Source organism: Mytilus trossulus, chromosome 3 (assembly GCF_036588685.1).
Source record: "Mytilus trossulus isolate FHL-02 chromosome 3, PNRI_Mtr1.1.1.hap1, whole genome shotgun sequence".
In the NCBI taxonomy this organism is placed as follows: Eukaryota; Metazoa; Mollusca; class Bivalvia; order Mytilida; family Mytilidae; genus Mytilus; species Mytilus trossulus.
The window spans coordinates 13449770-13475067 of NC_086375.1; the positions used below are offsets into that span (position 1 = coordinate 13449770).

The window sequence follows — 25298 nt, forward strand, 5'->3', positions numbered from 1 at the left end:
TTTTTCTAAAATATTATTTTGAAATACAGGATAATTTTCTATTTTAAATATGTTTACTAAATGGATTTATTTATTAATGAACTAGAAAAGAATATCGAGTCAAATGATTAATGTTGATTATTTTACGAAACTACAGATAAACTTAATCCGCCATTTGGTTCAAGAAATAGAGAATGGCACAATGAAATTAATATATTTTTCTGGTTTCTAGTCACATTTTTACAACTGTTCTGTATCCATAAAGAGGTATTGATTGATGTCACCAAAACAGATATATTTTATTGAAAAATTATGACTCATAAGATGATACACAGTAATACATTCTGACACACCATGTTCGTTTTGAAGATAATTTCGACGAACTGTTGAATGTCACGTTTTTAAAAGCTTTCGTTTACAAAGCAAGCCAAGCTGTCCTTTTTTTTCAAACACTGCTCACGCAACAAGTCAACATTCTGTTACCACTACGAATTGCCATACTGCAGAGAATTGAAAGTATAGTTCATCCTTTCCTATTTCATTTTATAAAATGGCTAAATCAGTATCACTAAATCACTAAAATGAATCAAAAGTTCAATTGTTATTTTTCTAAAAAATAAATTCTTACTGTAAACAGTTTCGTATTAAAGTAAAACGAATGAATTGTCTTGGTTGTACTATTATATTATAATTATAAAGACATCCTAGGTAAAAAATTGGATGATATGGACCAAAAGTTATTATTTAAAGGGAGACCACTCTGTTCCAAACTATTATGAGTCTGGGTCTGCTGGTCTGTTTAAAATCACATTCCTTCCAATTCAGTTTGGCCCCTTTCATGGTTGCACCCAACACTTTCAAACAAAACTTTTTGACAAAAGAGATGATTTCAGCTTTCCAATTGTGAACTTTCCATTTCTAAGAAGTAACATTCCAGCAGCATCTGGCTGCATACAGGGTATATATCTCCCAATTGATATAATATTCCTGTGCATACATTTCCTATCATGATGTTCTTGATAGAGAGTTGCTGCTCACAAGGAAGCTATTAAACCAAGAGTTCCAAATGGTGAAGTTGAAATCATCCCTTCATAAATTTTATGGACGCCATCACAAGTTGGTTGACTGTTATGGAATAACTGTTTCACTAATTATATCAGATATGTTACTTATGTCGTATATACAATTCCCTTCCCTTTCATGAATGTGACCTACCGAAATTAGACTATTTACTAGATCTGTTATCACATTTATAAGCAACATGACAGGTGCCACATGTATGTGGAGCAGGATCTGGTTACCTTTACGGAGCACCTGAGATCACCCCTTGTTTTTGGTGGGGTTTGTGTTGCCAATTCTTTAATTTTCTATTTTGTGTCATGAGTATTATTGTTTGTCTGTTTGTCCTTTCATTTTTAGCCATGGCGTTGTCAGTTTATTTTCGATTTATGAGGTTGACTGTCCCTTTGGTATCTTTCGTCCCTCTTTTTAAAGATTTTGTTTTTGAATATTTTTTCTTTCCGATAGTAGACATTTTTGAATTGCCATTCCATATATTCTGAAAGGGTGCTAGGACAACAATGTATTGTTTTACTATTGTCACTAAGTTTATGATCATGTGATAATTATATTCATTGATATTTGTTTAAAATACTGAAAGAATGATATTTTTGATAGAATTTATTATGATTTTTCTTATTGTATATGAGTTTTTACTATTTTGATTCAAATACATGTATTTTGTAGACAATGGCCCTAGATCAGTCAGGGCAAAAGATTTATCCAGGGGTGACATCCCCCATAAGTTTAGATGGTCCTAAGCCTTTGGATATTAAGCTATCCAACAAGCTAGAAGAAGCAATGAGACCATATGGAGTGTTTGAAAGTGATGAAGAATTAGCACATAGGTAATCAAGATTATTTCCCCCCTTTATTAAAGCTGTCATTAAGTTTAAATTCATACAGGACTTTAAAATGATGTAATGTCACATGATTCCAAAATGATAGAAAGTCAACAATTAGCTGATTCAGATTCTCAAAACTTTTACATGTACAGCTAGCAGCTATAAACAATCAAGAAATTAGGTGTTTATTATCTTTTTCATCTGGTGTGCATGGTTGAAGAACTTATTACATGATTAAATGGCTTTAATTATCAAATCTTTTCATACTTTATATGAACACTGAAAGGATAACTCTGTTGCTGCTCTGACAATATTTTAATTTATGATTGTGATATATATTTTAGAATGGAGGTACTGCACAAGATCAATAGTATGGTAAAGAATTGGATCAAAGATGTCAGTCGCCAAAAAGTAAGATAGGAATACTGTGAATTGGAATGCATTTATTATTATTGATCAATGTACTTCCAGAATTATTTATAAGAATTAAAGAATTTAGATGATGATGATAAGGAAAGAATAGACCCTCAAGGAATATGTAATTTTGTTTTTAATTACATCTTTAATTAAGAAAAGAGGGCCGCGGTGGCTGGGTGGTCTAAGTAGTTACAACAGTAATCACTAGTCAGTCAACACTGAGGTTGTGAGTTTGAACCCGCGTGAACGGGTGCACTTGACTCCAATCTTAATTGACTAGGATCGTCAGTTTTCTTATCAATGGTCATGGTTTTCTCTTTGCACTCCTGCTTCCTCCACCATTAAAGACTGGCCACCTCGAAATAGCTCAATGCAGTGCTTAAAAGTGGGGTAAAAACACCAAAAATCTATCAGTTAAGAAAAGAGTTTGATTGATGGCAAAATTAAAATTGTCGAACCTTTCTATATGCTTTTGACTAAAATAATCAAGGCTACAGGGGTTCCAATTAAAAAAATTCACTGAAAAGTCATGTACCTTGAAAATAGTGAAGTGGAAGGTACGGTACACCTTAGGATGAAAGGTCCAAGCATTTGACTTTTGATAGATCAATTTTAATTTTTTTTGTTCGTCTCACTTAAAACTCATTACCACATCAATTTACAAGTTATAACAAAGTGTTTCATGCAGAAATTCATATGTTTTCTGAAACTTGAAAAATGAAAGTCTTCAGATGCAGCTAATAATCAAATTGGAAATCTGACTTGAAATCTTATAGGTCTCGGACCACAGCTTACTAACTTTAACCCCTAGGCTATAAAAATGATCTCAAAGGTTAGACGGAAATTCAAATCATATTCCTGACAATCAACATACTTTTCTTGACTGACTTTGCACACATGTACTTAAAATAAACCAATGACATAATTGTTCAAAAACTGAACTTCCCTTGAAGAGGCTTCTCACATTCATTATAATAGAACAGTTCTTAATTAATTAAACTGAATTAACAGATATAAAATCAATGCAATTCATTTGTCCTTTTACAGAATAATATTCCAGAAGATAAAATTGACTCTTTTGGTGGCAAAGTGTGTACATTTGGTTCATACAGACTTGGTGTTCATACAAAAGGTAAGTTGTTCATACAAAAGCTAAGCTAGTCTATACAGACTGTCCCTCATACCAATGTTGTTAATGAAAATTTAAAAAATGATGTTGATTATTAATATCTTACAAAAGTTGAGGATTCCAGTAGACTCATATAGTATTAAGAATGTGACAGCAAAAAAGTATAGCAAATTGGTTTCAGGTATATTATGGGAATAAGAATAAAAATTATTTATTTTAATGTCACATACCAATATGAATCACAATGGAAAGGTAATTACATAATTTGCAATTAAAAATAAAATATTGGTACCCATCCAAATTACTGACTTATGAGATACTTGAAATATAACACATACTATAAACAAGTAAATACAACCACATATGCCTCTGATTAGATAATATTATAGCTAAGGTGTACATAAGTCATTTTGTTAATTTTATAAATATGTTTAATAGGTGCTGATATAGATACACTGTGCATAGCACCAAGGCATGTAGAAAGATCAGATTTCTTTTCTTCCTTCAATGAAATTCTGTCACAGCAACCAGAAACTAAGGACTTGAGAGTAAGAAAATGTAGAAAATTAAAATAAAAATTAGGTGTAATGAACTGATTTGATAATATGTATTAATATGCTAGCAGGGTTTTCCCTGTGTCAATTTCTTTTTTCGCCACCTCAAATATAACAATCAACATAATTATTGTTTTTCACAAAATTTTGAAATGGTAACCACCAGGGGAAACCTTGTATATAAGAAAGAAGTACACTTGTTAAAAATTAACTATGGAATCATCTTTGTATAGAGAAATTGTAAATGACTCATATACATTTACAGGAAAAAAAAGTTTTCCAATTTGTCTAGAATGTTCATGAAATATTTGCCATATTTCTACTTTTATCTGTATAAATAGGAAAAAGAGTTATAGCAAAGAAAAACAGAACTTGTTAGTAACTAATACCTTATTCTAATTATAAAAAAGCATGTACCAGTACTGTTCCGGGGTAACATGAAGTAAAATAGCTGTCCCATAATAGTAACATATACTGTATCTCAGCATATAACATTTTGTTTATAATTCTCTTGTTGATTGATCATTACAGGCTATAGAGGAAGCCTTTGTTCCAGTGATAAAGATGGAGTTTGATGGAATAGAGGTAAGATTATTTGTTCTATAACAAAAAAAAATTCAATGAGAAATTATTTTGTTCTTGTTTGAAAACTTGGATTCTAATCGTACTTCCCCTATATATTAATATTATGTGCCTTACAACCTGTTATCACTTCCAAACCTAAATTTGGTATGTTCCAAACCTAAATTTGGTATGTTCCAAACCTAAATTTGGTATGTTCCAAGCCTAAGAAATTGGTATTTGAACTGCCATAGGATATTAGCTTATGTTTTATGTAAACAAAAAATACAAGTAAAAGAGATTTTTTCTTTTAAAAATTGCAGACTTGTCACCTGTTTAAGTCTACTTAACTAAAGATGAAGAACAGTGATAAGGCCTTTCTTTTGTTTTGGGTTTTGTTAGTTGTCTACAGATATTTTTGTCATCAATTAAAACCCCTATGCATCCATCTTTAAAAAGATAATGTTTTAGCATGTATTTTTTACTGATTCCAGCTTGATATGACATTTGCCAGATTAGCGCTACCACAGATTGCTGATGACATTGATTTAAGAAGTGAATCCTTGTTAAAAAATCTCAATGAAAAATGTGTGAGAAGTTTGAATGGTAAGTAGATATAGTTTTAGACAGATTGCCAATGATTACTGCATGCATTAGGTTCTGAATTCATATTTTAGAATTTATGCAACCTTTGATTGAAACAATTCAAGAACTATTTTTAACCCGAGTTATTTTTAAAAGTACAAAATTACCTTGCGAGATAGTGCCTTAAAATTCTAACTCAACATGTTATACATAAATAAGGAGATGCAGTATGAGTGCTAATGAGACATAATGTATAAAAAGTAAATGATTATAGGTTTCTTTTTCAAATTTCTAAAATCGTCATTTCTTTCTGTAATGCAACATTTTTGTGATCTACAATCTATTTTTGATAGGGAGAAAATATGTAAATTTGAATGTTTGGTCTTATTACCAAACAAAACAAAAACAAATCAACTTAATCTTCTTTGCACAGGCTCTAGAGCTTTCAACAATCAACTGATCTCTACACTGTCAAGTATGTGTTCTGATGAGATGATTATAAAAATTATTCTCAAGTATTAATTCTGTTAAATAACTTATAATATAAACGTACTATCCTGATTGTACAAAGGCAAATTTTATTCAAGAAAATAGTTAATATTAATTGTGTATGTTTTAGGTTGTAGAGTGACAGATGAAATATTGCATTTAGTTCCTGATAAAGATGCCTTCAGAATGACATTACGAGCCATCAAATTATGGGCAAAAAGTAAGTCTTAACATGCTTACCAGTATGTTGTTAGTACACTAATGTAGATATTTATAAATAGTATGTGTATAATTTTTTTGTTTTTTTTTTTGTATACATATGTGGATTTATTGTAAAGAGAAACCAATTTCAGTATTCAACAGAATGTTTATTTCCTATATATTATATACTTTATTGGATGATTTTATAAAACCATGAAAAAAGTTTGCACAAAAATAAAATTTCCTTAATCCATGAAAATTTATGCTTCAAAAAGGAATTAATTCAGTTTACCTTTACATAAAGGGTCTTAAAAGTTTAAAGTTATACAACTATGTTATCTTTTCATTTCAGAAAGAGGAATATACTCTAATGTGTTAGGTTTCCTTGGTGGTGTATCTTGGGCCATGTTGGTAGCCAGAGTTTGTCAGCTTTATCCAAATGCAGCACCTGCTACTTTAATACATAAATTTTTCATGGTATTTTCAAAGTGGTAAGTTAAATGTTTTCAGGGATTATTTTTTTTTAACTTGAGGGGAATATTTTGTCAGTGATCTCTGCAGTCTCTGTTAAATCAGACTCTGTTGAGCTTGTTCACTCCACCATTTTCAGTATGAGAAAATCCCTGTTCCAAGTCAGGCATATGACAGCTGTTTTCGTTTTATTTGTTGAATCTTTTGATAATGGTATTTGTCAATCATTAAGAGAGTTCTAATAGATACAAACTGCCAAAATATATTAAAACAAGTTTGTAATCAAACTTGCAAGAACCAAAGTGAAAACATTTTTTGTATGCTTAATAGTGACTTTCAATTCCAATCTGGTTACACATTTTTCCTTTAGGTCACCTGAAAGGGAGATAATTATGGAAACTTATGAAAAATGATGTCATTTCAGTTGATAAAATAGTTATCTATAATTAAATAAGATTGTAACTATATATAAATTAAATTGGTATACTGACTGCAGTTAAATTAGTCATGAGAGGACTGCATTATTTAATGATTTTATTGAGAAGAGAATCACATACCGTTTCAAAGGGAGATAATTTATCAATATTTATATGCCAGACTTTTAAAAATCGGCATACCTGCTTGCTTCTGAAACATTAATTACAGACATTATATCACTTTTTTACCATTGTATTGTCGTTCTAACAGAGGGCTGATGTACAATAATCAATAAATCAATTTTTTTTTGTTTTGTTTTTATTTCACTGATGTTTGATATTTATTGTAGGGACTGGCCTCAACCTGTTCTGCTTAAACAATTACTACAGGAAAATAAACTTGGTTTCCCTGTATGGGACCCTAGGGTAAGAAATTTTGTTAGATATGATAATTCTGATCAAATGCTACTTTGTCATGTGGCTTATAATCTGTTTAAAGGGAGATAATAACCAGATTACAAAATAGTAAGCTTGTAAAACTATATTAAAACTTGAATTAAACAATAAATAGAATTTTAACCAATCTGACTGCTTATTGCAAAATTGTGTTTCCACATTCTAGTTTTATAAATGTTTAAAACAAATAAAAATCACATGTTTTTTTCTTTCTTATTCGACAATAATGCCTGTTTATTTTAACTAACAAAAGCCATTGTTTGATCTTCGCAGAAAAATCCATGTAAGATTTATAATTGTTATCACATAGATAGAAGAAAAAGACAACATTATTATATATATAAAGCCTTGAAATTGTATGAATTTGATTTTCAGGTAAATCCATCAGATCGTTTTCATCTCATGCCAATCATCACACCTGCATATCCACAACAGAACTCTACATTTAACGTAACCACGTCAACACGAACAATCATGATGGAAGAATTTATGATAGGTAAATGTATTCTATGGCTATAAGAAAATGGTAGAGGTGGTATGATTACTAATGAAACTGTCCACCAAAGGACAAAATTGTAAACAACTAAATAAAATTTAAAATGGAAATGGGGAATGTATCAAAGAGACAACAACCTGACCATAGAAAAAACAGAAAGTTACCAACAGGTCTTTAATGTAGCGAGAAATTCCCAAAACCCGAAGGTGTCCTCCTTCAACTAAAGTTCACTCAAATGGCCTTCAACAATGTCAGAGCAAAACAAATACAGGAATGATATGTGAAAAATAATTAAAAAAAATCTCCTGGCTTCCTCCACGAATAAAGCAGACTGCCATGATATAGCCAATAGTAAGTGGTGTTAAACAACAATCTATCACTAAATACTAAGTGCAAGCTACCACAGTGAAACAATACACTACACTTACAGATAAAAGGGAAAATAAGTTTAGTTTATCAGTATTATTTATTTGGAAAATTTTCAATTCCATTAATAATTTTTTTTTTTCTATCTAGGTTTAGAAGTAGTCAATAAAATATATACATCAGGAGACAGTTGGGATAAGTTATTTGAACCATCAGGATTTTTCCAGAAGTACAAGTAAGTTAGAGTATATAGAGAATAATATATAGAAGTAACATCCATATCCACTAGACACTAATGTAATTTCAAGAGCTCTGCCATTGGGATTATTAAGTTGATAGTTGTGACTGTACCTTATGTTGTCCCATGTTTGGGTAGAGTTCAGTGCTCAATAGCTGCCTGTTCACATATTGAACTGGTACCGTCAAACTTGTGTCATGTATTTTTATCACCATAATTCCTCCTTTGTTTAAAACAAACTGCAAGGAAAGCTTCAATAATTTCAAATTAGTCAGTGACTTTGTCTTTTTTGCATGTTATTGATGAGAAATAAATATATCCAATTCTACAATTGTTTCATTGGTTAATTTATTACCTCCCTTGGTATTTTCATACTTCTCATATATCTAATTTAAGTTTTTCAGTACTTAATTTTCATTTTATTTATGATGTTTTAAATCTTTTTTTTTTTATTCCTTTACAGGCATTATATTGTGGTAATAGCAAGGGCAGAAGAAGAGAAGAATTATTTAGAATGGTAATTTAACTTTTTGTTTTCATCTCCCTTTAAAAAACACCAAGATTGGCAAGTAGAATTCAAATATTTAGTTAAAACTTTGGTCATTGATTGCTATTAGAGAGTGACTGTTTCATTCCAGATCAGATATTACTGAAAAAAGTCTGAGGGCTTTAAATACATGTAAATGGTGGTTATTTGCAGAATTCTAGAAAAAAGGGGTAGTCTGAAGGTACTGAACACCAACATTTTGCAAAGGACAGACACAAATTTTGTATTTTGCAATAGAAATAATAGTATTGACGCGCAGATTTTCATCAATGGCCTCAAGGAAAATAAAAAGTTTCCAGAACTTGTGTGACTATGGTAGATTCTTTTAGTACATCCTGATGTGCATATGAAAAAGAAGATGTGGTTGCCAATGAGAAAACTCTACGAAAGACCAAAATGACACAGAAATTAACAACTATAGGTCACCGTACTGTCTTGAACAATGAGCAAAGTCCATACCGCATAGTCAGCTATAAAAGGCCCCAAAATGAAAATGTAAAACAATTCAAATGTATATTTGCCACTGGATGTTAAAAACCAATCTATTAGTGTATAAAAAAAACCAGTGTCTATTGGACAGTAGAAGTATAATTTGAAGAATAAAAGATGATCATGATTATGCAAAAGAAAAGTTAATTACAACTACACAAAAATACTTTAACTCCTACTTTTCTGTTTTTAAAAATGTTAAGAAATACTCATCTATGTAATGAACTGATTTTAGTAGATTATATTTATGCATATTGTTTTAATTATTTATTCTCTTATATTAATTTAGGCATGGTTACATAGAATCAAAGATAAGACTCCTGGTTGGAAACTTAGAGAGAAATATGTTTATAAAAATAGCTCATGTGACACCAGAATCTCTGGGTCCATTGACAGAAAGGTAGGTTATTGGTTGAAAATTAGAAATCGTGTATATGCAATATTTACGGAAAAGAAATGTAAGAGGATTTCAACATGTTCAATGGAGAAATTCTTTTAATAAAATACATTTTAAAACATGCAGTATTGAAGGAAGACACTTTTAAAAAATGTGATAATGCCTATAGCACCAATTTTAGAAGAAAAAAAATATTGATCAAAAAGTGTAATTGAGATATCCATGAATCTTCCCTGAGACGAGTCAGTGATTGTAGGGAACAATCAAGACAGTTTTTTTTTTCACGCTTAACTGTAAGCCATCAATATTTTTGTTCTTTATGAAAAACTGCAAAAAATAACAGAACTTTAATTAATTGGGGATCTATAAGATAGTTATAAGGAAAATATTGATTAGTAAATTTTAATTTTTAGTATTTTTTGTCAATTTTTGATATTTCAATATCGCTCTGAAGAAAATCTTCAATATATTGATGGTTAGTTATTAGTCTAATTTGTTACTATTTTTTTAGTGAGAATCCATATATATGTAAATGGTTTATTGGACTGACATTTGCTAAGGTAGAAAATCAAAATGTAGATTTGACCTACGACATACAGTCATTTACAAATCAAGGTAAGATAAATGTTTCTATCTTTACAAATTTTAATGTGTGTAAATTAACAAAGAACTGAATGTCTTATTTTTTTGTTTACTTTGATAATCTTGAACTAACAGTAGGGTTTAAATACAAAGATGTAAGAAGTAAAATATGTCAATGAGATATCAACCCAATGACAAAAAAAAAAGAAGATTTACAGCCGATTTTATTGAGTGTGTTATATATTTGGTTAGCTTGCTTGCTAGCTTAACTGTGAAGTCAAAATAAGATTAGGTAAACTACCCTCCTTTAAGAATAGACTAGTCCGACTAATAACCAATCTATCTGTCTGTTGGACTAGGCTACTTCTAAAAGAGGGTAGTATACCTTACTGTATAAAGACTTCACGGTTTAGCTAGAAAGCAAGCTAACCAATAATATTACCTTCAGATATACACACTTAATGAAATCTGCTGTAAAGGTCTAAGTGAAAGAGGTATATAATGAGTAACTATCTATTAAATTGATATGGTCATATTTATAAATTAACTGTTTACAAAATTTTTGAATACTAAGGCTTTTGTACCTCAGGTATAGATAACCTTAGCTGTATTTGGCAAAACGTTTAGGAATTTTGGTCCTCAATGCTCTTCATCTTTGAACTTTATTTGGCCTTTTTAACTTTTTTGGATTCGAGCGTCACTGATGAGTCTTTTGTAGATGAAACGTGTGTCTGATGTAAATACAAAATTTAATCCTAGTATCTATGATGAGTTTTTTTAAATGATTTACCTGCTTCTGGTAAGGTGTGTTTAGGTAGTTCAATCAACGCACTCTGGGTTTCCACCATTTATATAAAAACTTGCTATCACGATATGGCAAAGTGTCCTGAAAGTTTTATTTAAGAATTGAATGCTTCTTTTTGTAAATTTATTGGGTGGTAAAAGCGTTGACCGAAGTACATTTTGTATGAAGCGCTGAAGCGCTTCATTCTAAAAATGTACGCACGATCAACGCTTTTACAACCCTATAAAGTTTCAAAAAGAAGTATTCAATACTTATAATTACATTTTTTTAGCTAAAATCATGAAAACACGATTTTTATCCAGTTTTATTTAATTCACCTGTGCACTTTTTTGTGGGACCTCGTGTCATCATGCATGATAAATGTTATTGTCTGATGCAATTGTTTACGGAATAACATGTTAGCCAATCAGAATAGCGTATTATAATGAAACTTACATCTAATGTAATTATTAAACATTAACAATCAATCAAACATACCGTTATATATTTTCAGTATACAGACAAGCACTACACATTAGAATTTTAAAAGAAGACATGAAAGTGGATATTCAGCATGTCAAACGGTAAGTTACATAAACACAGACCAACCGTAGGAGCCTCATATCAGTATACCATTGTTGCCTTAGTGGCCAGAGGGTCTCAGTCATTCATCTACAGTATCAGAATATACTACTGGAAATTCAGAAATTATTGCGAGGTTTTTATTATTGCGAAATTTGCGACAGAGTTGTAAACGCAATAATTTAAACTCGCATTTTAAAATATTTATATATAAATTAAGTAGGATTTTTCCTCAAATCGTAAAATCGCATTAAGGTTTAAAACGACAAAATTACAATAATAAATGCACACAATAATTTCTGAATTTACAGTAATAAGAAAATGTGGTATGATTGACAATGAGACAAATCTCCGCTTGAAACCAAATAACATAGAAGTGAACAACTTAAGGTCACTGTACAGCCTCCAACAACAGGCAAAACCAATAGCCTATCTTAGGCTTTCAAGTAGAACTCCACACAAAGCAGGTATTTTTGACTGATATCAGGAATGCCAGTTTTCTTGATAAAATTCTGTTGTTTTCTCCAGGCAATCAGGCTTTCTCCACCAATGAAAACAGCTGTCACAATATGATCAAGAGGTGTCAAAGAGAATTTCTTGTTCCTCTCTGTTCATAAGGAAACTAGTGTTTTATTTTATTACCATTTTACGAAAACATGACATCCTGCACCTGATGTGATTGAAAAGAAAATAGAGTGTGTTTATTTTTTAAAAATTAATGTTTTACTGCTAAGATTTTTAGTCATTTTTGGTTATTTATTGCTACGTCAGCACACAAATTGGGTTGATGCACAACAAACAATACAAACTGTAGAACAAAACATGAAAAGGGTTGATTTCTAGCTAGAAAAGATAATTATTAAAAAAACTTTATTTGTCTTGCAGAAAACAGTTAGAATCGTTTGTTCCACAATCAATATTACAGAGATGCAAAGGAGCAGAGATTAAAAGAAAATCTGTAAGTTTATGTTGCCTTAGTAAAATACAAACTGTTTAATTGAACAAGAAGTGAAAATTACTAAAATATATTCTCGCACAGTAATTTTGTAAAATTTGTATTTGATCTGCAAAATGAACGTGTATTAGTTCCCGTCAAAAACGAAAATATTGAAATTGGAGCTTAACAGAAATATCATAGAAAGTGAAAATGCTATGATTTTAACTGTATTTTGAAATTGAATTATTAAGTCTAAATATATGTACAGCCTTCAACAATGAGCAAAGCCTTTACTGCAGATTAGTATATTGAAAGACCCTTTTGTGTTATATTTAAATCTGTGCTTTGATAACATATTTGAAATAGTGAAGATACAGCCTTCCTGTGCATATGCAAAGTACAGCAAACCTCAATCAGTTTTAGAGCTAATTTTCTAATGCTTGTATAAAAAAACTTTGATGGCTTGCATGCATGAGTAAATTAGCTCTAACACAAATACTTGTCTTATTTTAACAGGAAGGTAGATCCAGTGCAGGCACTGGTAGTAAGAACTCCCAAGCATTGTTGACTCACAGTAAGTCAGATACAGATTTAATACGCACAAGCACCCATGTCATCATCGATACATCAGACGGAGAATCAAGCCATGATGCTCCAAGTTGTGAAACAGATACCAAGAATAAAGTCAACGGAGAGGTACAGTTTCAAATAGAAATAGAAATTCTTTAGTTGACCAGTTATGTTTGCAGGTTTTTTTAAATTATATACAATGATTACAAAATAACACACAATAGAACAATAAATGGTTAGAGCATGCACATGAAAGAGGAAAGTTGATAAGGAAGACTATCAATGAATATGTAAAGATTATTTTCATTGTGTCCATGTCATAAGATTCAATCAAAAATTCAAATATCGATATAAAAATTAGGGGATAACTGTATTGTATTGAAGATTTGAGAGGATCAGTTGACAATTTAATGGCCACAATTGAGTTATCTGAAAACATGTTAAATTCTTATGCAACTGAAAGAAAACACTGCTTATCATACATTTTTTTTTTATATCTTTGCTAGTTACCACATCCATTATCACCCACATCATCAGACAGTGCAATGCAGAGTCCATGTAGAAAGAGAGAGGGGTCTCCTTCAGGGGCAGAGAGTCCAGTTAAAAGGTCCAAATCAGAAGACGAAACACAGGTATTGTACAGATATGTCTTTTTTATTCCTGTTCAGGATAATAAACCATCAAAATTGCATCTAGTTAAGACTCCTTGGACAAAATTCATATACATGGGATTACATTTTTTTGCAGACTAAAACTTTCTAAATGGTGGTTTATCAATGTCTGTGTGATGTATTTTTTACACATGTGTTCTTGTTTCAGATATTTTTGATAATAACATTTCATTCGATTTTTTTCTGTTTTGAAATAACCCCTTTTAAGTTTCTATTGTCCAAAAGATTTTAACTTTTAACATACAAGTCCATGACTTAGTTTAGTTACCATTATAAAGTTTCCATTCTTTACACTGTGATCATGAATATTTTCAGAACATGCTTGGTTCCCCCATGGTTGTAGATCCACAGTCACAAAGTCCAAGTCGGAAAAGAGAAGGATCACCAGTAAGGCCAGACAGTCCTGTTAAACGGACCAAATCTGTAAAGGATGTCCAAAGTTGTCAGGTTAGGCCAGGAGGATTCTATTTTTAGTCTGTCATCAAGTTACTCATTTCCAAAATAGTGTGGAAGGGGGAGGGGTTCTTTAAACATATACTGTAAACCAATTTAATTTCGCAGACAGGTTGTGAATTTTTTTTTGGCAAAGATTTATTTTGAGATGTTTCCAAAGTTTGTCTGTCATTTTATAGAGAAGATAAATTCAGAAAGATTTGAATTTGCTGTATATTTTTTTTTTTTGCAAAAATGAGCTGGTTTACAGGATATTAATTTCCAGATATATAGATAATTTAATTTCTGGAAAATACCTCCTTACCAGATTAGTTCTATATATTAAAGAATGGTGTCAAGTTTCAATATACATGTAGTTGATTAAATTGAAGTAACTGCTTAGCTAGAACCATTTCCCTAGATAATGAGTAACACAGGTGATAGACTAGAAATAGATAGAATTTGGCCTTTTTCCTGTTCTGAGGTTCAGACTGCAGAATGTGTTGTCTTGTATGTTGTTTTGTTTTATTTTTCACTTTTGTTATTTTACTGCATATTTTTTTTTTTTTTGTAAATTCAGAACTTTTGATCAATAAAATCTGAAAATTGTTAAATAGAATTATTTATTTTGTTCTGAGAAACTATCAGTTTAAATATGAAGAGTTAATGCATTATAAAACAAATTAAATGTCAAGATATTTCTTTAATTTATTTTATAAAAAATGATTTCTTTTTTGAATAATTCTTAAATTTTCATGAAATATTTTCCCTCTATAACAAGAAATCAATCTTTTTCTTTGTAAATGAAAATTTGTCAAGGTGAGATAAGAAATAAAAATCTATTATAATTTGAAGAGAGAGAAAAAAGAACTGAAATTAATTGTACAAGATAACTGATTTGTCTGTATTATAGTGGTTTTCAATAAAAGGACAAGGTTCACTTATGGCACAAAATGGCCTAGAATATTAACTTTATCATAAAGCACCAAAAAGGTCACAATTTCAAAAGCCTTAATGCTAAATCAATCAGTTTTTTAGCTCACCTGGCCCAAAGGGCCAAGTGAGCTTTTCTCATCACTTGGCGTCCGTCGTCCGTCGTCCGTCGTCGTCGTCGTCCTGCGTCCGGCATTAACTTTTACAAAAATCTTCTCCTCTGAAACTACTGGGCCAAATTTAACCAAACTTGGCCACAATCATCATTGGGGTATCTAGTTTAAAAATTGTGTCCCGTGACCCGGCCAACCAACCAAGATGGCCGCCATGGCTAAAAATAGAACATAGGGGTAAAATACAGTTTTTGGCTAATAACTCAAAAACCAAAGCATTTAGAGCAAATCTGACATGGGGTAAAATTGTTTATCAGGTCAAGTTCTATCTGCCCTGAAATTTTCAGATGAATCTGACATTCCCTTGTTAGGTTGCTGCCCCTGAATTGGTAATTTTAAGGAATTTTTGCTGTTTTTGGTTATTATCTTGAATATTATTTAAGAGAGAGATAAACTGTAAACAGCAATGATGTTCAGCAAAGTAAGATCTACAAATAAGTCAACATGACCAAAATGGTCAGTTGACCACTTTAGGAGTTATTGCCCTTTAAAGTCAATTTTTAACCATTTTTCGTAAATCTTGGTAATTTTTTACAAAAATCTTCTCCTCTGAAACTACTGAGCCAAATTAATTGAAACTTGGCCACAATCATCATTGGGGTATCTAGTTTATAAATTGTGTCCAATGACCTGGCAATCAAACCAAGGTGGCCACCATGGCTAAAAATAGAACATGGGGTAAAATGCAGTTTTTGGCTTATAACTCAAAAACCAAAGCATTAAGAGCAAATCTGATCGGGAGTAAAATTGTTGATTAGGTCAAGATCTATCTACCCTGGAATTTTCAGATGAATTGGATCATCGGTTGTTAGGTTGCTGCCCCTGAATTGGTAATTTTGAGGAAATTTTGCTATTTTTCTGTTATTATCTTGAATATTATTATAGATAGAGATAAACTGTAAACAGCAATAATGTACAACAAAGTAAGAACTAAAAATAAGTCAACATGACCAAAATAGTCAATTGACCCCCTAAGGAGTTATTGACCTTCATAGTCATTTTTAACAATTTTCACAAAATTTGTAGATTTTCACCAACATTTTCCACAGCAACTACTGTTACAGATAGAGATAATTGTAAGCAGCAAAATTGTTTAGTAAAGTAAGATCTACAAACACATCACCATCACTAAAACACAATTTTGTCATGAATCCATCTGTGTACAATGTTTAATATTAACATAGACCAAGGTGAGCGACACAGGCTCTTTAGAGCCTCTAGTTTCATAAAAGTACTTAATATTCTGAAAAGTAAGCCCATTTTGGACATTTTGTCAAACTATGATGTTTTTGTGCAATTTTTAGAATTAAAAAGCTTTAGGAAGACATGGCCTCCACCTACAATCCAAAATGTTATTTACCAAAAGATTCCAATTTTGATATAGAATTCACTAATATAAAACTTTTTGGATTGGGAAGACGACCAAGGTTAATTATGCTAAAATTATGGAAAAAATTACCCAAATTTACCTAAAATACAAATAATGTTTATTTGAGGGGTCATAGCTTCATAAACTTTAAAGGCAGGTGCCAAACAAATATATTTTGTCTATATAGTATTTTCACAAGTATTTCTATGTGAAATTAGTTATTTTTTGGCCCGATTTTAAAATAATAAAAATATAAGGCCAAATTTAACCCTTTGTGAACCTTCTCCTTTCATATCGTATTATATTTGTATTCATTCTATTTTTAGCCTCCAATTGAAATAGGATCACCAATGCATATAGACGCAGAATCAGGCGATAGTGTGAAAAATGTTGAGGTATGTCTAAAGATTTAGTCAAGAATTTTTTGTAATTTTTTTTTTTCATCTTTCTTTAAATTATTTGCCTAGATTTTAGAACACTTTCATGTCTTGGGAGTTTATTATGAATAGAATTTTTAGATTTATCCATGAAAGGATAAAAGTGAGAGATGAAATTTAAAGGAACTTTCCTATGCAGTTTCTCATTACATTTACTAGTGTGATTATTTGTGCATGAAGGGGAAGTATCTTCATTTGCAAAAAGAAAAACAATCCTTTCGATGGTCTGTATGTGACCTTTTGCAAGGCAAAACTACTGCTTCTATCCAAAGTATCCTTATTATCTGATAGCATCCCTGATGACCCATTGGCTGTCAATTGTGCATTTTCTCTCAACATGATTATAAAAGGAAATATTTGCTGGTGTAAGTTAAGCTAGGCAAACAACATCTTATCAATCTATTGTGATTCAAACATTAATCTACTGTCCTATTAATAACAGAAAAATTTAAAGGAATTTCCTCTGAATTCATTTATTTTTGGAAAGCCAATTTCATTGGTATTTGAATTCTATGGGTGCACTTGTTTCTAGTAAGCCGGTCATGCGCCGGTCATGTGAACGGCGTACGCCTATTTGTGCGAGAAACAAGTGGAACGGCTTATATACCGGCAAATCTAACATGGCTGCTCAAGGACAATTACTACCAGCTATAATAGGTAATGGCCTATTCCAGCTGTTTGATGACGACGAAGAAGGAAAATTGCAACTATATCTCTCACAGACTGAATTGTGATATTTGTATTAAACGTTCGCAACTTAACCCTAGTTTTTGGTGGGGTTCGTGTTGTTTTTTCTTTAGTTTTCTATGTTGTGTCATGTGTACTATTGTTTTTCTGTTTGTCTGTTTCATTTTAACCATGGCGTTGTCAGTTTGTTTTAGATTTATGGGTTTGACTGTCCATTTGGTATCTTTCGTCCTTCTTTTAACAAAAACGTTCTCAAGAGCGAGAAAGCATTGATATACGTTGATAAATTATTAAAAATTAACAACAGGATAAATATGATAATAATAATAACAATAAATAATTTATTTATAAAGTGTGACTACAATGAGTTACGAAAAACGAAATATTTTATTAAAGTAATCTCAATTATGAACAAATATTTATCTTCCCTGAAACCTTGGCAATTCTAGTACAGTATAAAAATACACATGTTAGTTTGTTTAGTTAGGTTTTATGCCGTTTTAGCGCATTTTGGCTACTTCGCGATGATTTATAATAGTTTTAAATGCACAAATTTGGTTCTAACAACAGTCGGCCATGTTTTTCGCTGCTTAGCCGGTCAAATCAAACCGGCTCGAGCGGCGTAAGCCGGGCATGCGCAGTGCAAAATATTTTTACAAACAAGTGTCATGCCAGTTTGCCGACGGCTAACGGCGTAAGCCGTTTGCTAGAAACAAGTCCCACCTATATTTTCCCCAAAGTGTGCATACATTTTTATAGTTAATTTATACTTCGTTGACAATTAATGTGTTTTACATATACCATGCAAAATCTGAGAAAAAGTAATATTCTATGAATAATTATGATTCCAAAGATTATGGCACACTATAGAAAACCACAAACTTTCTGTCACAGGGTGTAAAATTTCCAATGCAGACAGAAGACAAAAATTGTAATACAAAACCTATAATACCAAGAAGATTTGTAGTGAGTGAAATAGTTATCTCCCCCTATTGCATGTATCTTAAATACCAGCATGGATTTTATTATTGATGATATAACAACACATGTTCAAACATACTTTCACTGCTAATTTATTTTGGAAAGGTGGTTATAGGGCTAGGAGACTGATAAATATTTTCCGTAAACAAATTAACAATCATGAATTAATATGCATGAAATATGCACCTAATAGATTCTAGACGAAAAGTTTAAGAAGCCAACTTGAGTTGAGAGTACAGGTAAATTTTACCTCAATAGTCTTTTAAGAAGATAAAAAAAAATTTAAGAAGATAAAAATTTTAAGTATCTCTAATTGAAATCAATTTACATCGGATAAATTGAAGCATTTCAAAATGTTAATTGTTGCAAAGCACGTGCAGTTAATACCAATTTTCTTGAACAATCAAATTTCTTGAACAATCAAATTTCTTCAGATGACTTCAAAGGGAATTTGAAAGAGTAAAAACAATTCGATTCTGCTGATTGTCTCCAATTATCTTTTTACCAGCTCTCATATCTCCAAGAACAAATCCTAGAAACTGCCCTTGTTATAGGAGTATGTATACAGAAGATTCTTTACAAATTCTTTTTTTCAAATATGACCTCCAATTCTATTGCTTTACTCTGAATTTCCTATTGTGATGTCAAGAAATAGGCACCAATGCCCAATGATGTCACATAAAAAGAATACATTCCAGGGTTCAATATCATAGAGCCTACATAGGGCTACATAGATTTATGAATAATGAACGTGTACACAGATATTGATAGCAGCTAGGTTAGCTACTTGTTCAGGAGCCAAAAACAATGTAGCCCTATGTAGCCACTATGATATTGAATGCAACCCAGGTATACATTCCAGGTCATGGAAAAAAAGATGAATATTGTTTTTAATGTTACAAAATCATTCTTTAGCCTAATAACTTTTTCATGTTTTTTTTCAGCATGTGAAACGACTACCAAGTGCTGAAGTACCAGATCTGATGAGTCCTAACGCAGCACCTGCTCAAGCTGTTAATGTGCCTAGAAATAATATCAAACTCAGACTCAAATAAAACCTACCTCGTACAGAATAAAGGTCAATATGTAGGACACATTGTTAAAACCAGAGGTGCACACAAATGATGAGTGTTCCAGCAAAAAAAAAAGACAGGTTCAGATATTTTGACAAATCAGGAAAAATTTAAACAGCAGGTGGCTATACATAGAAAATCATCAAGTCTTTAACTCAACTCGTTGTTTAACACCAAGTTTGTACTTATTTAGTTACTTTTGTAGTAAGGTAATTGCCCTGCTGGACTTGTTGATCAGTAGAAAACAAGGAAATTTATGAAATCCATAAAAAAATATGTGAATTGATTTGATTATTAATATCTTGAAGTTTAATTGAATGTTTCTTATGCATCATTCAATTTCTGATATTTGAAAAAGAATTTGAGTAAGAAGCAATTTGATTTGAACGTAAATGTATTATAGAACTTGAGTAATGGTTTCAGTGATGCCACAAGGCTCAATAATACTGTAAATTCAGAAATTATTGCATGCATTTATTATTGCGATTTTGTCATTTTACACTTGAATGCGATTTTAATTTTTACGATTTTGAGAAAAGTCATGCTAAATTCAGTTAAAATATTACAAAATGTGAGTTTTAATTATTGCGTTTACAACTCAGGTGCATTTTTTGCAATAATAAAAACCTCGCAATAATTTCTGAATTTACAGTAACTCAATCTAAGTGAAAAAGATTTATTGATTTAAAGCCTTCATATTTTATATTTGATACTTGTCAGAGTTTAGTAGCAAAATAGATTTGTTTGTTATAATAGTCGATGGAATGTTCAAACCCCTGGTACATTAAGTTAAGGAAAATAATCAAATGTCTTGCAGAAATCGTCAAGATACAATGTTGAATGGTCAAATTCTGAATGTTACATTTATTATCATAATTTCATTATTACTTACACAAAAAACTCTTGCAAGAATAGTCAAAGGTACGTTAAAAATTCAACCTTAATTTCTCAAATAAGAATATTTTGTGCTACAGTCTAATATAGTTTGACTAAAACTACAACAGTTTAAAATGTGTTTACACAGTGATCCATACATGTTAGGGTTGGAACATTTCATAAGCTCTTGTTTTTGAAACAGTTGTGTAATTTTTTAGTATTATTTATGTAGAAACTGTTACACATTAGATAAACTTTTCAGCCTTTATTAGGAGTATTCAGGCAGGAGATTTTGTTATTATATATTTCAATTACAGAGATGCGTGCCTTGAGCACTCCTACCTGTATATTGGAGGTTTATACCTACACACTAGAAAAGTCTTGTGTAAGTGTGTTGTGCAAATGTATATATGTATTTCATTGTTATAGTTTCTGTAAAGTTTGAAAGTTATTTATAGACTTTATAATTATATTATAGAGTTGTATTTTATTAAACTTAGTGCTCTAATATGTTTCAACATTGAGGGTTACACATTTAATGATATATTTATATAATGGCAGCTCTCAGGAAATTTACTTCTTCATGCATTCAAATTTAAGAACAGTATTTTATGGCTAGCTTAGAGTTTCACTAAATCAACCTATTTGATATGATTACGTTTTAAAATCCAATTGGACCTTAAATGCTCTTTGAAATACTTTCAATGGTTTTCCTAAACTCCAATTTACTAAATGTGAAATAAACTGCTGAAACATCTTAAACTTTTTATTTGAAAACCAAAACAGTTGCTTCGTATTGTACAAATATAGTTCAAATACAATAGTCCATTTGCCAATTACCGATTTGATTTTATTATTACACACTTTTTAAACAAATTACTTCCCTTTGTCAATCGTGGACTGGTTCCATACCGGACAAAATTGGCTTTAGCCAATGCAAAGCATGATGAATTGAAAGTGATGTATCGTCGGTTCCACTAATTTTTCACGAAAAATCATATCTGATGTCAAAAGTATTGAGTTAAACAACAAATTAATGGTATTAAAAGATTTGAAAACCTTATAGACTACTCACATTAAGCACTGGTAGATTTGCTCTTCTGCTAGCTCTCGATTGTCAACAAAAATTAATGTCCCTCATAGAGGGAGAACTTTTTTAGGGATCTCTAATTACAGGGTCAGTTACGGGAATTGGCAAATAGCCTATTGAATCAATAAAGTACTGTTGTGTCTTTGTTAATATAATTTATCCCCAAGAAAAATTCTACAAATTTTATTTCAAATATAGTTATAGTTGTAACACTAGAGAATTTGTTCATGCTGTTGTCCATTTTATAAAACTATTCCATTCTATAGATATTATTTAGAAGCTTTAAAGAAAATGTTTGCTCTTATAATATGATAGGTTAGTTAAAATGATCGCAGGCTTAACAGAAAGTCTAAAATAGATAGTCGTTATAGATAATAGATAATATTTTTTATTAGATTAAGATACTATTATTAGAAAAGGATTGCTTTTAGCTATATAGTGTACACTAGATTGATTTTCAATTATGTTAGCATGTTAAGTACTTCAGCAGCTTACGACTATAGACAGTAGACTAATGTCAAACTAATTACTATTTAAGAATTTTGACCATACAAATTATTTACTTCAATTTTCACTAGCAATTTTAAATACTGTGGATTCATTATTATTTGTTGGATACCAATTTTCTTGGATAACAGAAGAACCACTAAATTAAATGTTTTAAGTTATAACAATATTTCCATTCACTTGTACCCAGACTTTGTCCAAAATCTATGAACATGTACATTATCTGTTATCCATAAAAAATTGGTACCAACGAAAATAAATGAATCCATAGAAGTATTGTATTTACTTGCTGGGCTATGTTGTTCATATGCTTCTGCATGATTGTGAAAAATCATTATTTTCAGAAGAGAAAATTTGGTTTGGAAAAATAAATGAAACATAACTATATTGCTGCAGAAACCCTATAGAAATATTTTTTTTTTTGTGGCATTGTTAGTATACTGTGGATTTATAGTTTTTGTGGGATACCAATTTTCTGAATTTGATGACACTATGTGTTGAATTTAGCATTACAACAAAATCAAATATCTGTGAAATAAGTAATCCAAAAAATGTGATACCCAAGACAACATATGAATCGACAATAATTTCTTAAAAGAATGCATATTTTCTGTTTTCATGCCATTATCAATATACATGCATCATATTTTTCCTTTGTACATTATGGACAAAACTTGTAAGAGACATAAGTCCGTAGGTAGCCTGTAGTATACATGTAATTATAAACTTGACAACATTAGCAAAAAGAAAAGGCTAAGGTGACATGCAATTGTAATATTTAATGAAAAACAATTTCTTTGTTCTTCAAGTGTTTTGTACACACTTAATTGACTTTGTTTAATATTCAATGCTACATGTAGCAAATTGATATATTATAGAAGACAAGATAGTAGCATAGACTTATGGAATGTATAGCACATGTACTGTAGGGGCAGATCCAGCCATTTTAAAAGGGGGGGGGGTCCTAACCAGGGACAAAGGGGGGTTCCAACTATATGTCCCCATTCAAATGCATTGATCAGCCCAAAAAAAGTGGGAGGCATACATGGTGTAAACTATGTCTTCTGGTTTTACACTTTGTTTTCGTAGTGTGAAGTAAGTTTAAATGGTGTGAACTGGATCTTTGAGTATACACTTGGTCAATAAGGTGTTGAATAGGATAACATTGATATACATATTCATACTGTAAACTTTGTCTTGAATTGGGCATAATTGTTTTGAGTTGTGTATACCTTTTTATTTTGTAAAATTGTCTCCAAAGTTAAACTGTAAACTTGATCTCCATTGTGAGACTGTAAACTTGGTCTCTGTTTTCAATATTAAAAAAAAAAATGATTTATTTTCTCAAAATGTTTGTAATCACATTGATTTGATCTCCCACTTTTACCAGTATTCAGTGATTCCCAATGATTAATGCACACATTAATTTCAGAAATTTAGAGTATAGAGGAGGGAGGATGCCTTTATTGTTCCATTTCTTTTTAGTTAATATAAAGATATAATAGTGCTTTATATTTTTTTTTTTAAGAATGTTGTCATTATTTTTTTCTATCATTGGTTTATATGGTTATGGATAAATATTTCATGGTATGCGTTTGTACATAGAAGTAGCCTGATCATCTGAATGTTTTATCAGGTTGGATAAATGATTAGAATAAAAGAGTTAGAAATCATAATTACAGGGAGATAATTCAGTATATTCAGAGCTGTCGTTGAAATGTTTGACAATATATTTCACAATTCACTTTTATGAACAAAATGTAAAAGCTCATTATCTCTTTCTACAGGCATTTCTTTTCAAAAGCATTCATATAATGTTATTTCTATTGATTACATTTTATATGTTTCTTGTAGAGTCATAAATATAATGTCATTAAGAAATTTCACCAAAAACAATATTAATAAAAAAAAAGTTAGATGTTGCAAAAAAAGACTGCTCCATAGTTATGAAAGAAAAGAAATAATCTACATATAAACATCTTTTGGAAACAAATATCCTATTACCAAACTAATTACTTTTAGAAATATTGTATAAAGATCAGCCTTGCTTATTGTTATATTTGGGTTAGTTTAGGTAAAATTAATTATTTAATATATTTTGTATGTATTTTTCTAATTTGTATTTTTATGTATTTTATGTACTTTTTGCAGTTTCTAACTATTAGAGTTTTGTACATCATTGCTTTAGTGCTTATGATGACAGATCAGATTTAACATTGAACTAAATAATGAATTTCATCTTCAATCTTCCATCTCAACATTGCATTAACTGGTTCATATATATTTTTCAGATATCATACTTATTTCACACAATTTGTAAGCTGTACAAAGTTCAACACATATGTTGTATAAATTACTATGTTTATTTGTGAGGGAGGAATCTTTTTACTTTATATGTAAAGACTATATGTGTGTACACATGTGAACATTGTGTTTCTGTAAGTGTGTTTGTAAATATAAATGTGTAAAACTTGTACAGTGATGACAGAAAGTTACACAGAGAAAGAAAGGTTGTACGATGTGGAAAAGAATGAACTATTAATTGAGTGAGGTAAGCGAGGAAATATATTAATTAAAAATTATAAAATTTAAAAAAATCAAGAAAACAATAAAAGATATGTGATAAACATTGGGTTATCTTATGTTTTTTTCTGGATGCATTTTAAGCCTTTCAAAACATTACCAGTAGTTGATGGACATTAATCTGTTTCTTGGATCACTTAAGTTTATCTGTAGGGAAAAAAAGCCCATTACTTTGGTAAATTTTTTAGTCCATATGTTTTGCAGAGTTTGGACCTCAGTGTTTTGTTGTTCAGTTTTTTTCCTCTTATAGTTGATGTGTTTCCCTTGGTTTTGGTTTGTAACCAGGATTTATTTTCTCTCAATCCATTTATGACCTGTTAGCAGCGATATAGTACT

The 25298-nt window shown here is 30.7% G+C and overlaps 1 protein-coding gene across 4 annotated transcripts; it reads left to right on the top strand.

The window, feature by feature from the left end:
- The first annotated feature begins 141 nt into the window (after nt 1-141).
- LOC134710194 (poly(A) polymerase type 3-like) lies at nt 142-25011 on the top strand. 4 transcript variants are annotated; one of them, XM_063570423.1, is made up of 23 exons: nt 142-246; nt 1726-1886; nt 2228-2294; nt 3348-3432; nt 3868-3977; nt 4515-4568; nt 5039-5150; nt 5749-5838; nt 6172-6310; nt 7057-7132; nt 7538-7658; nt 8175-8259; nt 8726-8779; nt 9588-9698; nt 10207-10310; nt 11576-11645; nt 12529-12601; nt 13097-13276; nt 13657-13782; nt 14137-14268; nt 17055-17123; nt 18747-18818; nt 19778-25011. In XM_063570423.1, the coding sequence occupies exons 2-23, from the start codon at nt 1729-1731 to the stop codon at nt 19886-19888; spliced, it is 2199 nt and encodes a 732-aa protein (XP_063426493.1). In that variant the 5' UTR covers nt 142-246; nt 1726-1728; the 3' UTR covers nt 19889-25011. The 4 variants fall into 4 exon arrangements, with proteins under 4 accessions (XP_063426493.1, XP_063426494.1, XP_063426495.1 ...); XM_063570424.1 differs by having other exon boundaries at nt 14137-14208; XM_063570425.1 differs by lacking the exon at nt 18747-18818.
- The last annotated feature ends 287 nt before the right edge of the window (nt 25012-25298 follow it).